We start from the raw sequence: 17485 nt of genomic DNA on the forward strand, positions 1-17485 counted from the left end.
TGTCTGCTGGAGTGTTCTTTTTCATTCACCTGTGTGTCATCCACCTGTGCAAGTGATTTCTTTAACCATCTGAAATGAAGCAGAAGGCTTCATGGGGGTTTAAATAAATCAAAGAGAAGCAAAGCTGGCAGAGTGTATCCTTTATGAGTGTACAGCTCAAAGCTTTGTGTGCACAGAGCACATAGTTAGGGGCATAATGGCTTTCCTGGCTTTATTATTTTATGATTTGTCTTCATAGTTCACTGCCATGGCACAATTCCCAAAACTCTCTTCCTACCTAAGAACCTTCTGGATCGTGTGCTGTTTAGCTTTAGGAGTGCCTTTCCCAAAAATCCTTTGTGAACAAAAAATCAACAAGCTCAAGAGTCCCTGAGCTCCCAAAAACTTTCTAAATGAATTCCACCTGGAAGCATCCATAAGTAGCTTCTCTGGTGGCCAGAAATAAAAGAATTTTTTTTCATACTCTGGCTGAAAGTCATCATCCCCTCTGCCCTGTTCTGATTGCAGAAACAGTTTTTGAAGTCCAAGGGCTTCTGTTTCCCATTTCACATTTTCACAAGAAAATGTTAATGAAATGGTCACTTTGTGCATCGTCTTACTTTCCAAAGTGCATTTTCTCTGTGACTCTACAGCATGTCTGAGGTTTGTGAGTGACATGTGAAAGGAATCCAGACACTGTTTTCACTTGTTTTAAGAACCACAGGTTTGTAAGAATGAGATGCTGAAGATGCCTTAGTCACAGCAAATCCAGTAGCATCCAAAAAATAACACTTCTATTCCTCATGCTCAGGTTTTCAGATTACAGCATGAGCTCTAATTACACCCTCCAGCAGCTCACACTTGCTAATAGCACAGCCGTGTTGTTTGGGAGCCTTCCTGCCTGGCACTGTTGGCAGCATATCGTCTTCATTGTTCCTGTATGGTCATGTAATTTTAAATATTAAAACCCAGTAATTCATTTTTAATGGCTGTTAACATTGTTTTTGGAACTGTCTGTCTGCCTGAGGAGTCATTTAAGAGACACTTTAACCTGCCAGGGGCATGCTTCTTGCCAGTGTGGAATTATTCCAGAAATAAGTTTCATTTCCCAGTCGCTGTAGTTAAGCTTTTATTGGCCTTGGCCTTCACAGATTATTTCTCTCCATCCCCTGTTCTCACAAATCTCTTACTTTTTGTGATGACACAAGCAGTCTCACCAGAAAAAAAACCTGGTAAAGCCTCCATGAACTACAGACATGTAGAAACCAGTGCTGGTGTTACCTGTGTTGCTTTCTTTCTCACTTCAGAGTCACACTCTGCTCTCTAGGAAAAAATTAACTGTTTGTGTGGAGGTGTTTACATGTCTTCTGTGGAACTTTGTTAGAAATGGCAGAGAAAGCAGAATTCACAGGAGCTTTACAGAGGGGGATGTGGCATCTGCCACAGGAATCCAGCATTCCCCTCTTTATAAAGGAAATTTAGGAAAATTACTGTTCCTGCATAGACAGCACTTGTGTTTTAAGAAGAATATAAGCAAATATGGGATGTCTGGGTCATGCCATCTCCCTGTTCTGACAGTGCAGACTTAAGGAATTCAGTGGAAAAGAAAATGCTGAGGAAATTAAATAGGAAATTTTAACTCTTTCATGCTGTGGCCTGACCAAGTCCCTGACAGCTTGTTCTTCAGGCTACCATGTAGGAACATTTCAGTGTTTTGAGCAATATTTGTATGTATTGGCRTGAGTTTGGTGTTGCTCCTGCTGCAGGCACAGGATCCCTGCCCCCATGCAGGTGTGCAAACACTGCCAGGTAGTGCAGGGAATGACCCCATCCCTCTGTTTCCCTGCAGGCTATGGAGCACCGTACGGATACAGCACAGCGGCACCAGCCTACGGTACGTACAGCCCCATAATTAACATGATAGAAATGATGCACAAACTGTTGTGGCAGTCCAAATGTGGCAGTCCAAGGAGAAATTCAAAGAGATTAAAGCTCTTAAACCATGACAACAACACCACTTTTATGCCATAACCTTGTGGTTCTTTTTTGGTTGGAGTAGCTTTTTGCCTCTGCTTTGCCTGGTCTGTGGAAGGACTGCTTGTTCTAATTGCCTGTTCCCTTCATACYGGAACCCAGTCGAAGTTCCCTTACTTTTTACAGCCAGTCTGTGCTCCATTCAAAGACTACCGAAGGGCCTATTTCAGCATCTCTGAACCTGATCTAGCCAAATGGCATTACAGTAACATTGGTGAAATGTTTGTCTGCAAGTGTAAATGACTTGTGGACAAAGTTCCCTTAATGCTGTCAACTTTTTGAAGTTTATGGGCAAATACCCCCCACCCCCGCAGGCTAAAACACCACTGCTTGGTACACCAGGATGGGTTTTGGGTGCTTTTGTACTGGTAGCAATCAGTCTGTGAGGCAGCCAGGACATGGTCACTTGCCACAATACTTTTCACTATGAAACATGTTCTATTAGGCTGGCAAAGCACTGGTTTCATGGAGATTATAAAATGAGCTGATAACATGAGAGCTGTGATGGAAGGGTTTTTCTTAACTCGGCTTCTCCCTCCCCACTGGCTTGTTTTACGCTGGACTAACAATGCATTCCTCTAACCGGCCCTTTTGGTTACTTTGAATGAGGTTTATGTGGCAATGGGAGCAGGGCAGTTTGGAGTCAGTGATATGTCCTGGCACACACAATGTGAGCCCACCAGGACCAGTCCCGTGAGCCTCTTCTGTGGCAGGGACTGGTCAGAGTCTGCTGTTCAAATGACCGGCACGTTTCAAGGCCTGGAATTTTTCCCATGGSAAACTTTTGCTTTTTAGCATTTGTAATACTCATTTCTCCCCAATCTGTCTAACTTGGTCAATACCTACTCTCCTGGTTTCATTACAAAAGTTTAAACTATTTTGAAAGGTTGATTTCATGACTTTTCTAGAGGTATGAACTCTAACAGGGCAAAAATGCTGCTGCTTTATGGAAAATTATTTGCTTTGCYTGACTGGGACCAGCTTGTCCAGTTCTGTACTGAAAGGAGAGGGAGAATGGACCCATGGGCTGTGCTCAGTGTGGAACTCTGCCCTCAGAATTGGAGCAAACCTTTCTGGTTTTACATCTGAACTGTCCTCTGACAGAAGGGCAGCTGGCAGCAGGGCTGACCCATGGAGTGTTGTCYTTTCTGATGCATCACAAAAGGAACAGTGACATGTTTTCTTAGGGAAAAATGAAAAGAAATTTAGTTTCGGGTTTTTTTACRCTCCTTGGTTCTTTCCAAGCAACAGTCTCAGACTAGAACTAGGATTAGTGGTTTCTGCATGTGTTTTTACAAGCAGTGACACATTGTGACATGAGGAATCCTTTCCCTGCTGAAGGCAGAAGTTACAACTGTTACCAAGTTTCCTTTCAGCTTTTATTACTATTTTCATTCATTCCTTCTGTTTTGTGGGTTTTTACTTGTTTTGCCTATTTTGGGAGCTGGATTTTAAGCATTTAGCTGTGTATATGTGACATATCACTGACTTCAAAGCATTGTGGAATTGGATGCCCCCATTTTTCACATAAAGAGTTTCTGTTCTTAATGTCTTATGATTGTGATGCGAAGTTCTGGGATAATGCTTTTTGGCTGTAAGGTAAACATGTCTCTTTGCCTTTGTAAGCTGTTGCATGTTGGGAAACTTCACTTTGATCATCTGGTGCTCTGGAATACCTGCTGTTGCTGCTTTGTGATTTCTAAATGGATACACAGGTTAAATACTAGATTTTAAATAGGCAAGATTAAAAAAACCAAACAAACTTTAATTTAATTATGCAGAAGTTTGTGAGGCCACAAGAACTCTAAAATAATAATGAAATCAGGCAGATGTCAATCTTTCCAGATTTACTCCTTCAATGCAGGAGAGGAAGTGCAGAATAAGGAACCAGATGCAGAATTTATTGTAGGTGCTTGATTTTTGGCTGACCTATCTGGATGCTGATCAAAACTGCTGAACAGTTTCCCTGTGAGTTGTATTTATGCACAGCAGTGCCTCTCTAGAATATCTGCARTTGCAACTGGCCTGTGAAATTACCTCCACGTAGAACAAGCAAGTAGTGATTAATTACCATAAAGATTATGAAATAAGAGCTTCAAGTCCAAATACACACTCTTGTTTTGAGAATATCACTTCCTTTAATTTTACCAAACACCAGGATGAAAATAAAGCAGACTTTAAGCTATAATCTGTCTGAAATAGTGTGAAGTGGTGAAGTATTACTGTTTCTGGGACTCTGCACCCTGACATCACATTGACTGACTGATCTGGAAAAGGTTAATGAAAACACTACTGTAAGCTCTTATCTGACTTTCTTGGATTGCTGAACTTATTTGGAGTACTCTCCCTTTCTTCTCTCTGTAGGTTTACCCAAGAGAATGGTTCTGTTACCAGTTATGAAATTCCCAACTTATCCCGTTCCCCACTACTCATTCTTTTAGCAAATGGCAGAAGCTAATTCCTATTGATTGAACAACACAGTACAGTACAGAATGTTAGAAGACAAAAAGCCTTTTTATCCTGTTTTCTTTGAACACATACTTGAGCAAAGTCATTTGTAAAGAAACATCTTTTTCCTACTTTTTGATTTTAACAAAATGCAAATTTAGTTCTCTAAAACTTGAAAAAAATGTTCTGTGAAATGTTACCTCATTTTCAAATAACTTATACCAGCCTTCTGTTATAGGGAAGAACTAGAAGTTTAAATCTTACGTTTTAAATGAAGTATCCGATTATGTAAAATTAAATTTGTGAAGGATGTATAGAATATAAAACACTGATCACAAATAAACTGTTTTGTTGTAACACAAGAGTACTGCCTGTTTCCTAATGCAGTCACACAGACTCAGTTAATGACCTGTATTTGCTGTAGGGTTATTAAATGCAGGGCATAGTTCTTTAAAAAACAAAAATAAAAATTAAAAAAAAAACAAACCACACGATAGAAACTTTACAGTTAACATTTAACTTTGTAAATATTATGGCGTGTAATAAACTTAGTAAAATATGGGTTAAAATATTGTTTTATCTTATTTTTTATAGTTAAGCATCAGTACCTGAGTTTCCTTATAGATCAGCATACTGTAACTGTGATTTTGGACACAGTTCTAATTATCCAAGAAGACTTTTCTCTCATACACAAAATGCTGAAAAACAAATGAAACAAAGGGAATTAGTCTGGCTCTGTATAAGGCTGCATTCTGTGAAACAAGTATTAAACAAAGGAAATTCCCACAGAAGGATGCAATTCCAGGGATACACCTTACACCTGTATTGCCCAGAGAAAGGACAACAATATTACAATCAGGTTCTTTAGAGCTCAAAAGCTACATGTTTTCCTTTCTTTCGTTTTTACAAAAAGAAAAAAAGAGGAAAACAAGAAAAAAAATTGTACTTGTTCTTGTGGCCTTCTTCACTTTTAAGATTGTCTGCCCACCCTTGATTTTCCATCCACCATTTCTACAGAAAGCATTGTAGTTGTCAATTATATATTAAACCAAAGGTTCTCCTTTTCCCCCTTACATTTACAAGAATCTAAAGCAGCAACAAGGTCCCCATGAAAACTTGCTATTTAATTGTCCCAGTTCTTGTTGAGTGCTGCTGTGAAAAAGTGACACACTTCAGCCATAGGCCAGTATTTTTTTAAGAGTTGGTGCTCAAACCCAGAGTCCTCTTTTTGATCAGGAGGGTGTGCACCTGTCTGAAATTCCAGGACAGGCCCCAGGTCCACAATTGTCTCCATGGATTGTGGACTGCTGTGGGCTCTAACGAGGGATTCCAGTGATCTTTATTAAGGTATCACCCCACAAATAAGCAGCATTGTTGGTTGCACTYTCTCCTCAGCCCTCTACCCATTGCTTTTCCATAGGCTGGCTTTAGTTCCTGCTCTTCCCAAGATTTGCCTTTGTCCCGTTCTCTAACAGACTCTGCTGCTGAGGCAAGGGGAGCTTTATCTGTGTTGAGGGTGTTGTAAGATCGGTGCTTAAAGCAACGTCAAGTTCCTCCTCCCCACAGCCCCTTGGAGAGAAATATCAGAAAAGCTGAATAAGGGGTGGCTTATAGAACAAGCTGCTTTCCCTGGAATTAACTGCAGCTGTTATTCTTAAGCTAAGTATTTGTGCTTAGGAATGTGTTTACTTTTCCATGATTCTTCTGCCGTAGCTCTCGCTTCCGTTTGGTGTTGGTGGTACTTTAATAAAACGTAGATGATTGCCCGGGAGGGTGAGCCTGGTGTCACCCACATGGCAGCATCAGAATGCAGAGCAGGGCTCGGGGATGGASTCAAATTGAGAGGTGCTCAGAAATCACTGATCTGTTTTGCTGGCCTATGGATGAAAGGAAGCCATCACGGAGCAGAAAAAGCATGGCTGATCAGAGCCCATTTTTGTTAATCGAATAGTCATTAAAGGAATCTTTCTTCCACACACATTTTTTCCCCCTCTCTTTTGGAGTTCCCCTGATTGGCAACTGTTTGTAGTTTTCTTTTTTTTTTTTTTTTCCTGAATCCCCAGCTTTGTAAAATTCCAAACAAAATATTCTGCAAACCAATTCTTTACAATGAACATTTGTAAGCCAAAAACTTGTTCTTATTTCAAAGACAAGAAGGGCGCTATGCTCTTTTCCAACATGATGGCAGTCATTTCAGATGATTTATAGAAGTCATTTTTTATTTTTTGTCATTTGTTGGGAGTTACTAACCACATTGTAAACTTGCCCCCTTGCTGCATATTTTACATTTCTCTGCTTTACTGAAAATATGAATGAGCTGTCAGTTCTTTGTTTAGAAAGTGGTAACCTTGGAAGTGTTAGATGTTTCAATACCTTCAAAGAATTCAAAGTGCCCATTTTACAATGAAAATTCCACTTGCAGCTGAAAGAGCAGAGAAATTTAAATGGAGCTTTAGCTTCAGCCAGTCTCAGAAATTAACATGAGGTTTTTGCTTCTCTGCTCTTCTCCCACTGTAGGTGGTTTTTTCATTGACAGTCCCTATTGCCAGCCTCTCAGCATCGCACCTTTTATTATTCACTTGGGCCCTCAAGATTTCTTCTCTGACTTCTAGAACCATCAGGTTGTGTGGCTCCAAATGGCATTTTGTACATGTCTTAAAAGCAAGAAAAACGTGGCTCGTTTTGAGGTTTCTCAACTTCAGACATGGAACCTGAGCTTTTTCCTTTTTTTTTTTCTTTTTTTTTTTAAAGTGTTTTTCTCACTTCTTGAACTTTGCTCCATGTAATGAAAAGCAATACTTAGTCCAAGCCACAGTCCTCTCTTTGGGTACATAGCAATAGATGTGTATATACTCCTGGTTATTTCTTTACACTAGAAGGGGAAGGACTGGTGTGTTGGGGCAGGGGGGGGAACCAAACACCAAACCAAGGCACAACCTGGGTCGAGTGCTGCTTCAAGCAGCGAAATCTGCCTTTACTTTCACTATTGAAGTCCTTCAGAATTTTAATACTATACTGTATTTGCATGTTTCCTATAAAAGTTGCTACAGAGCTGTGCAATGGTCACTCCTGAAGCAGCAGTGCTTTGTACCATTGTGCATGTCAGCAGACATGAAATGTAGCAAAATGGCAGAAGAAATAGAATATATTTTTTTTTCCAAAGTGTAACTGAATGGTATATTCTCTCTCCCTTCCCCACATCATTGATAYGAGGCACAAAAATGGCAGGCCTGAAATTGAAAATCAAGGGGATTGCTTTTGTGTCTCTTAAAATCATCACCAAATGATAGGAAAACACAGTATTTGGGAAAAATCCGGATCAAAAAACTTTGCTGCTCTAAATTTACTGAGTTTTCTTTTTCCTCTTGAATATTTGTATGTTGATATTTTGAGATTGTCAATCAGCAATAACTCAAAGGTGAATGTTTTTTTAAATGGTATTGGAACATCTATATGTTGCAGCTTAAGACTTCTAAGCAGTTTTCAGCAGGTTAATTCCACTTTATTCTCATTCTCTCCGGACCTTCATAGCCATATGCACTTGTATAAAATAAGCAGAAATGTAGTGACTGTAAGCTGAGATCGTGATATAAAAGGTAAGAGATTTTATTTTCAGCTTAAAGAATATTTTTATTGCTTTTTTTCTAAAAATCTCATATACTTGTGACAATCTTGTATATGGTACGTTTTTATTATGTCTTGTTAACTCAGTGTTAAAAAAGGTAATACATAGGTCTGAATCCCAACTTTGTGTTTCTCAAGGCTAATTCAAATACTCAAGTTTCAGTTAAAAAAAAACATTACCTAACACTTAAGAAATTGAATTGTTTGGTTTTACCAACAGACTGTTCTTCAAATATTTTTCTCCTGTGCAGCATAAAAAGCTGTGTTGATACTGCTGTGTCAGGCACTGCATTCCCTGCTTCCCTGTGGATACATTTGGGGGTAGGTACCAAAGCCAGACCATGAATGCCACACACCTTGGTTCTGGCTATGTGGGATGGGTGACACTTAATAATGAGAAATCATTTCCCTAAACTATTAAAGCTAAACTCCAAATGAAGAATGAACAACTTTGATGATAYTGCAGTTAAAATCTGCAGAGATCAAATTTAATTCAGGAAGCAGCCAGGTTTGCTTCCCTCCTCTTGGTGCAGTGCAGGACAGGAGGGCAGGCAGGCAGGGATTTATCTCTGCGTGAATCATTTGCTTYGCTGTGGTTTTTTACAGCTGGAAATTAGGATACAGCCATCCATAAATAATTGTTTTTAGTTCTGTAGTAAATGTTTTAACAATATTTTACTTAGATTTAAATGGGTTTRGATTATGACCTATTTGTGCACATGATATGTGTAGTTTTAAAATACTATTTTTTTATTTGTCTTTTAAACCTTGCGTTATGCAAAGTTGCATAGTACAGTACTCCAAAAGTGCAGTACTTGCAGTACTTGAAGTTGCTGGAAACAACTCTTTTTATATAAAAATGGTTAAAAAATAAAAAAGCAAAAGGGAGCAAGTTGACGATGATGTTATCATCATAGCATTTTAGGGTCTCAATTCAGAGATGAAAACATGAACAACCCCTGACTGGTAACAGTTGACACTGGTGTCAAACAGAAAACCACTTGGTACAGAATATGTAGTGGTGAATCAAGCCCAAAGTTCTGCATCAAAATATTAACAGCCAATATAACAAAATATTTGACTTTAATATTGAACCATCAAGTTTRCTAAGTAACTGCATGTATAGGTTATCCTTTCCTCAGGATATTTTTGAATATAATTCATAGGCAAAGAGAAAAAGAGCTGTTCAGTAGTGTCAGCTTTGCTCCTGTGGGCAGGAACTTGCACCTGGGAAATGAACTGAGGAACTGTTTCAGGGGCTGGCCCTGGAAGTGCATAATCCTTCCATGATAACTGATGAGCAACCAGAATGTCCTTCCTGTTCAGGGGGCAGGTTTCCATCTGCTCTTACCTTCAAGGTACAAACTCAGAGCTGGATCTGCAGCTCACCTACAGTTCAATCCCTTTTTGAGCCTGGCAGGCCCAGCAGTGCTGATTCTGGAGCAGCAGGCTGCTCTGCTCCTTCAGATAGGATTTTATATGCATTAAGGTGCATTGTAATGAACTTCTCCTGAATATTCCTTTCCTAAGCTCAATTGCTGTCAGCCTGACAAGCACTGTCCACTTCAAGGACTGACAGTAAACATCTTGCTGACTCTCATTTGATCTGCTTCTTTGTCGACTATGCTTGGCAGCTTAATCCATCTGTTTTTCTTTCCATCAGAACTGCTTTAACTGTGAATTTCCGTATTTTACTGTCATCATTCTTTTAACTCTTAAAATCCTAAGCTTTCCACTTTCCTGTTGTTTTTTAAAAATTTTCAGCTTCGTTGGATCTTTTTGCTCTAGATTTGCACGTACCCAACAGCCAAACACAAACCTGATTCCATATGCTTAATGCAGCTTCCAGTATCATTACCAATTCTGTGGTACCTTCTTAGTGAAACAGAAATGTTATTTTACAGTTTGAATTTCTGGTTCATGGAGAAGAGTTCTGAAAAAGTTCCTTTCAATTAGTACATCTATAAATAGGAGACCAGGGAAAGTCTGTGCCTATACACTACCCACCTTAATGCTAGTTTTAGCTAACCAGATGATCSTATGTATTTTGGGAGATGGTGTCTGGCACTTAAAGGATTAAAAGCCAGAGATTTACAATAAAAAATTGACCTGTTTAATGTATTCTCTGTACTGGAAGGGAACAGCATTACCATTGACTTTGGAATAACATCCGTGAGCTTTGGGGCTCTGCTTCAGTTCTACTTTGCCAGCCACATGAGATTCCTCCAGGCATGCTCAACCTAGAGAAGGGTTTAAGAGTAACCAGGCTGGTTTGGAGGGCTTGGCTAGCTCAAAGCATGATGTGTGGTGCTTCCTGCCATCATGTTCTCTCTCTGCCAGTGCTTGCTGTCTTCCTTAAGCACACATTCAGGAGTTGGAACATGGTGACCTTATTCCTGGGCGTTATGCCAGTTGGATAGAGGGAGGCCAGCCTATGCTCCTGAAGGGAATGTGCAACACGAGGCCTCGGTTGCCCAAGCAATTTCTGTTGGACACAGTGCACAATCCAACCCTCACAAAGGCAATTTAGTGCCCGGGTAGGTGGTTCCTAATCTGTCTAATTTGCTGTCGTGTAGCCARTGTGAGCTAATTAGATGATTCAGCAATCGTCATGGCTCCCCACTTAATGTGCTGTAAATGCTGCTGCCACCACTTTCACTGCTGTTAAATACCTTTGTTTCTGTRAATTCTGTCCTCCTGCCCTGCCTTTTCTGATCATCTTCTGGTACCCCAGTAAATAACTGATATTCTCAAATTATGAAATCATTGCATGTAAGTGTCTAGGTTCTTAAAAAATTTTAATCAGACTGTGAAGCACTTCAGAGAAACTAGTTTTCCTRCAAAAATTTCAACTTATTCATGTGCCAGAGGACTATATCTACTCATTAACAAAGATCTGAAAACTGTTCCAGTATCTCTGATCCCTGGAGACAAGGATTCTTTCTTTGAGAACGCTTGCCTTCCGGTAGGAAGGATAGGTTTAAAGTATGTCTTAATAAAAGACTGTGTCCTCAAGCCCCTTAAAGAACTTAATTGGGAAAAAGTGCACTAATCTAAAATTATTTGAGACTTTTTGCTTTCATTGAGCTATTGAGAATAATTTCACTGACAAGTTCCTCAGATTATTAGGATGTAGAAAATGCAGGAGGCGTATGAAGATTTTTCAAACAGTCTAGGAAAAAAATCTGTTTGCTGGCTGTTCACTTATGGGACATCATTCTCTTGTCACTTCTTAATCTCCAAGACAGCAATAAATGTGAGCAGCTTTAACGTACCATCTCTGATCCAGTCCCAGCAATGTCCCTTGGAGAGTAAAGCCAGGCAGTCCATGTCTTTTCACCAATTCCCTGAAATAAAGTGTCCCTTCCTTTATTTGTAATTCTGGATCTGTACTTCTGAGCCAGTCTAGAGGTGGGATTGCTGAACATCTCTCCAGATCTGTATAAACAACAAGATAATATTTCAGTTTTTACTCAGACAAAACTGCAAGTTTCCTTCTGCCTCTTGTGCTTGGTGTGCCAAGATATGCTCACTTGGTATTAGAACTTCTTGCCTTTAGCTAAATTCTCTTAGGACAGTTGCCTATTACTTAATCAAGGRAAAGCTATGTCCCAGCCTCACTAAGTTCCAAGTCACCAAGCAGCTTAACAAACACAGCTCTTATTTCCGGTAACTCTGGGAAACAGCACAAGAACTCTGCTGCTGTGGATTCCTTTGGATACATGATGAGATGTGTAAACATGAAATTCAGATTGTTGTTCTCAGTCATGAAGCTGACTAAGACCTCCCCTCTCTGGCATCAAAAGAATGAAAATGAGCTCTGTGCTGGGCACACTGAGGATCTTTGTTAGGAACTGCTCTGTCTCAAAAAACAGTAACTCAGCTCAAATGCTCAGCACACAGACCCTCTTGGGCTTCCTGCTGAATAATCCAGTGAAAAATGAGATATTTTATTGACTTGTTTAAAGCAAAGCAAAGAGACAGTGTAGTTGAATCTATAGTACAGGAGACAGCCTGTCTAATGGCTCATTTCATTCCACTGGAAGAGGAAATTCTGCTAAAGTCATTTTAAAACACTTCACCAGAGAAACCCAGCACTGAAGTCCTGTGCCTACGGACCGTGGCAGCAGTTTCACACATACTTTCTTTTGAACATAAACCAGTTAAGCTAGTGGTTAAGTATTTGGCATTGGGAGAATTATAAGCACTGAACTTTTTTATTACTTAACCCCAGAGTTATGTCTCCTTAGCTTTGTGTCATCCAAATCCCTATTTATGTTCAGGTGTTCTAGTGCTTCCTTCTTCTGCTCACAGAAATGGGACTGATTCACTTGTTGGTTTATAACTCATATGTGAGATAATACAAAAACACAAGTAGGACACATCTGCCTATTCCTCTGTCTGGGGTCTCCTAGGAGAAAAGGGGGCTCTCCCTGCCAGACCTGTCTGATGCTGTGCAAGGCAGCGCTTTACTGTGAGTGGTGTGAGGTAAGAGAGAAGTTCATCAGACAGTAAGGTTTAAATTCAGTCAAGTGTTTTTTCTCCAGTTCCTATGATTGCATGAAACATTCAGACCACATTGTTTACCTTGATGTTTGTGAGGAGCTGAATGTTCAAAAGTGGTGTGAGGAGATGCACAGTTCTAAAGCATATCTCTTATTTTGGATGTTGTTTTATTTGTATTTAGTGCCTTAACTACAATTTAAGGTCATAAATACTGTACCAGAGGTAGTTTAGTAGTTAAATGTACTTGAAAAGAACCCACCAAGCCTAGTCTATAGAAACTATTGTACAGACTGAAACCTTCTCAGGGGGTGAGTACTGTTCCATRTTTAATTAATAATCCACCGATAAGTGCGAGTTGTAAGAATGTAGAGAGCATATAAAAATTTGAATTGCAGAGATAGAATTTATTGGAGACTGAATTTATCTGATTTCTAACTTCAAAGGTTTGGGATAAGATGATTAAAGCTGCAGTCTCTTCTATGCTGTGTAAGTAAACAACTTCAAAATGTTAACTCACCAGCCAGAMCTGCATGTTTGTGAAAATCTCTTGACTGTTAATCTCTAGTAAAACAAATAACACTTAATTTTAAAAGGCATTAATTGGACGTAACTAGCTATCCTTCACTGGTTAGYACAACAGAGCTGGAATGAGTGAGAGATGCAGTTAATTTTTAATTAATTAAACTTCAGCCTCATTCATACCTCTTACCAGGATCCAGAAGCTCCAGCTGCCTTACGCTGCTTTGCAGTTCACAAGGTGTAGTGCAGCACAGGCTTGAACACAGGATTCCTGAAGTCATCTGGTCCTGGCAAAACGCACTATCCAAGAGACAGAGAGAAAAGATAATAATGGAAGTAGAATGTCCTTCTCCAGACTTAGAGGTAGAGCATCATAGATAGGAAGTTGGAGGGAATGTTGCAGTTCCTTTTCCAAGTCCAATAAGAGAGTCTGGAGTAAAACCAGGGGGTTTATGTATGCTGGGGAAAGTCTTAGTGTACTACGAGCAGAGGGAGAGGGTATTGCTTTTTCAATCGTTAGTGGTTAGGTGAGAGGTTTAAGCTATCCATRCAGCAGGCTAAAAGCTGCTAATGATGTTGCTACAGGAGACTAATTTCCTTTCTTCTGTTCAGTAAACAAGTCCAGGATTGCAGGTTTTCCAGAGGARGAACAGGAGAAATCCAATGGACAAATTCTTTTTCCTGATGCAGCCCTACCCTACAGGCAGTGTACAGAGCATGCAAATAAATTTTGGAAGGGAAAGGAGTAATAGTAATTTCCTCATTAGGAACACTGGTTAGTTATTTCTGCAATRCCCACAGTATTCTAGACAAGCTGCYTTTACCCAGAGGAGCATGGCAACAAGGGAAAGCAAATAATGCTCCCACAATGACCTGTGTAATGTACACATTTTAGGTCACCAATATTGGTGTAACTCGTTACAACAAAGCAGGTTCACCTTACCAGCAAAGTGTATTTTGACATTCTATCTACTTCTATTTTTTAAGCTAAAGGGGAGTTAATCATAGCACTCATCTGTTTCGAAGGGARTAGAGCAGAAGGTAAGTTTTAACTTCATACTTCAAAGCTGCTATGAATAGATTAACAGTGTTCCATGGAAACAACCTGATGTATTTCTTGATTTTTTTTTGAGCTTCATTTCTGTGTTCTTGCAAAAGCACAAGCTTGCATAAGCCTAATCAATACAAAGTTACTCAGGGTACTGCATCATCTCAGCAGTGGACACTAACTGCATCTTAAGTCAACAGGCACACATAAATCAAGCTTAATTAAGAGGAACAGGATATGTTGGCAAGTTTTGCTTTACTACTGGCACTGCTACAATTTAATGATCTATGCATACCGAAATGTGTGTATTGCTGCACTCACAACAGAACAGGAGTTCTGTTAGGGTGTCCTGTAAACTAACAAAGTCAGGGTAGGAGAGACAGTATTTATTCTTCTGTCATCATTTTCAGAAAGAACAGTTTCTAAGCAGATGGAAAATCACTCTACTCAAAGGAGAATAATGGTGGGCTAGAGAACAGCATTCAGTGCAGTACAGCTTTTGAAGAGTTARTGATCCTATGAATTTAATTCTGAAAATTATGATTTGCTGTACAGATTCTTTCCTGTATTTTCAAATTCATATCACTGCTTCCCTGCTCAAAATAACAGGATAAAGACAAATGTAGTTTTCTAATAACATCTATTGCATGGAAATCCACATACACTGGAGGAAAAGGGAGGCTGTACTGCAGAGAGCATATTCAACTACAGAGCCATTCTCTGGGCAATGCTGCATAATTTARGAGTGGGTAACCATGCCTTCAGGGACAACATGACACAGAGCAGATGGTTAAAAARAAAAATCACAGAAAAAAAGCCTCCAAGCTTTGTCCAGTCATACATTTATTCCTCCCTGCAAAAGGGGACAGGTACATTCATACAAGCATAATGAGTTATCTGCCAGGCATCACAGAGGTCCTTAAGGACAAATGTTTTGGAGCCAGTCTCCTTTTGGACAGAAAAAGGAAGAAGTTGACTCTGTCTTCCAGTTCCAAGGTGCAGTGTCTTATTTCTCATGCTAACCCTAAGTCAATATTTATTGATCAAACTGACTAAGCTTTTTAGGCTGACCAGCTCTCTACGAAGCAATTCTGTTCTCTTGAGCCTCTGCAGGGGCCAGTAACTGGTGCTTAACTACTGCTTCCGCTCCGGAATGTCACCGTCCTCCAGCTGCCCCAGAGCCAGGCTGGGACACTTGCACTTCTCAGAGAGCAACACTGCTGGGGGCTCTCAAAAGCACTGAAGTACTACAGCAGAGCAAGTCCCAATGGGCTGTACACTTTTTAAATCCTGTCTAGTTCTTAAGTGACAAAGTTGAGCATGAAACCTGTACTGCCAAATGAACCAGCCCCTTGCTGAGAAGGGCATCAATGGGAAGCAGTCTCAGAARTGGAGATTTTGAGGAATGGCTGGTGTTTTCCAAGGCCAACTCATAGGAGTTTTTTTAAAAGGGTTGAGTTTCCACTCACCAAAAATCACCATCAATCAAATCAATTAAAATTGCTGCTAATTTGGGCTAAAATACCACCTCTAGGTAACCCAAACCACCATCAATCCATCCATCTAAAGACTCCTCAGAAGGCAGAGCCCTTCTGACAGGAAAACTGGCAGTGAAGTAGCATGTGACTTTACAGATGACAATTACTTCTCCAAGACAAGGAAAAGACAGAGGGAGTGCTTTGGGGCAGTGTTTCATGCTCAGCAAGTTTGTAGAGGGAAGGAATGCAATTCTATAAATCACTTGTACTGTATTTGTTTCTAGACTTGAATGAATTTCACTTTTCCTTTGTGAGTCAGCATATTAAACGTTAAAGAAAAGGTCTATTTTTCTAAATCTCTTTCACCAGTAGAGGTCTGACCTGCAGCCAAGAGATGGATTTATTTATCCACAGAGGATGGAGTGTTTATTTTTAAACTAAGATTGGATATGGCATTGAATAAAAAGAAGTATGACCTTTAAACTATCTAAACCTTAAACAYTATGAATGAATTCCACAAATGAGTAATATGGTGGACAATTCCATCTTTCTTCCCAGTAAATCTCTCTCTAAAGAAGTTACCCTGAATTAAACTTCCAAATGAAGTACAAGAGATCCTTGTGGTCTTAATTACAGACTACTTTCAAAATACTTCAGTTTTCTCTCAATTTGTAATCAGTAGAGAACAATGRTGACTGAATTATTCCCAACTATAAATAAAGCAATTTCAAATAAAGTAATTTGGCRACAACCATAGCTATTTATAGCACTAAAAATGTAATTTGAACATTCCAATTTTCTTAATTTGGTAGCAGTTGAGTGGGAAGAAAAATAACTGCACAGTAATTTTAAATTGAGCTGTATCTACTCACTAGCCAAAAAAGCCTGCAAATGTAAAGGGAACGCTCTTTGTACCTTCAGTTGCTTCCTCCCGTGCTGCTGTACCCCATACACTTGGCTTCATTTGGCTTCTGTGCTGTGGTTTGTACGCCAGCCACTGTTACTGACTGTACACAACACCATCTGCACTGTAATCTCGGGTCATTTGCCACTGATTGTAACTCAACGCTACAGACTTCTCTGTATATAAAACCGGAACCATGTCCCATTTACTTCCAATAGCTCCAATAAAGACTTATCTCTGTAAACAGGAATTACAGCCTAATGATTGGTTAGGGGGGCTTTGGTTACAGTGAGCAAACTTGCCTTCAAGGGGTTTCTGAAGCCGGGGTAGCCAAACCACAGAGGTCCATTCTGCCGGAGTCAGCTAACAGGCTCAGCAGAGAGAAGCTTCCAAAGGCTGCAGCATTAGCAGAGATGACCTGGAGATGCAAGCATAAAGCACATTTATGCTGGAACAAGCAGAAAGCATTCCTTTACAGAAGTGAAAGTGAACAGAGCATACAGCATTGCAGCTTGTGAGGGCTGCTGCACAAAAGCATCTCTGGGGGTTTGCCTTGGAAGCAGTACAAAAAAAGCCCAGAGAAGGGTTGAGATCAGCCAGGAAGGCACATTTCACTCCAAAAAGGAAAACTGRAGAATTCCTAATATTTAGCTAATTACAAATACTGGATATTTGCTTAAAAGATAAATTACACATATAAAGAACAAGTAAGATTCTCTCAAACTTCTCTCCACCCCTCTCATTTCACTGCATTTCTTAAACATTAAATTCCTGTGGTCCCACTTGGTCCTCTGAGGTACAAAGCAAATCCAAGCAATTTCCTTGTCCGAAGCCACTCAGGACAGGAGTTGGGGATACCATGACAATTGTGTGGCTGGTGTTATTTGCTTGAGGTTGCAATTCATGGTAAAATTTACTGAAATACACACATATATCCAGTTGCCT

At 39.8% G+C, this 17485-nt stretch overlaps 1 protein-coding gene across 7 annotated transcripts in view; it reads left to right on the top strand.

Annotated features, from left to right (window-relative positions):
• Positions 1–17191, top strand: part of STRBP (spermatid perinuclear RNA binding protein) — a 58192-nt gene extending 41001 nt beyond the window's left edge. For 2 of the 7 annotated variants that reach the window (XM_057372927.1, XM_057372929.1), the window contains exons 17-18: positions 1829–1873; positions 6979–7986. In XM_057372927.1, coding sequence (XP_057228910.1) covers positions 1829–1873; positions 6979–7073 — 140 coding nt within the window. In that variant the 3' untranslated portion in view covers positions 7074–7986. The other 5 variants (XM_057372930.1, XM_057372931.1, XM_057372932.1 and 2 more) reach the window with 4 other exon arrangements.
• The last annotated feature ends 294 nt before the right edge of the window (positions 17192–17485 follow it).

Source organism: Malurus melanocephalus, unplaced genomic scaffold (genome assembly GCF_030028575.1).
Source record: "Malurus melanocephalus ecotype Western Australia unplaced genomic scaffold, MMel_1.1 scaffold_181, whole genome shotgun sequence".
Classification (NCBI taxonomy): Eukaryota; Metazoa; Chordata; class Aves; order Passeriformes; family Maluridae; genus Malurus; species Malurus melanocephalus.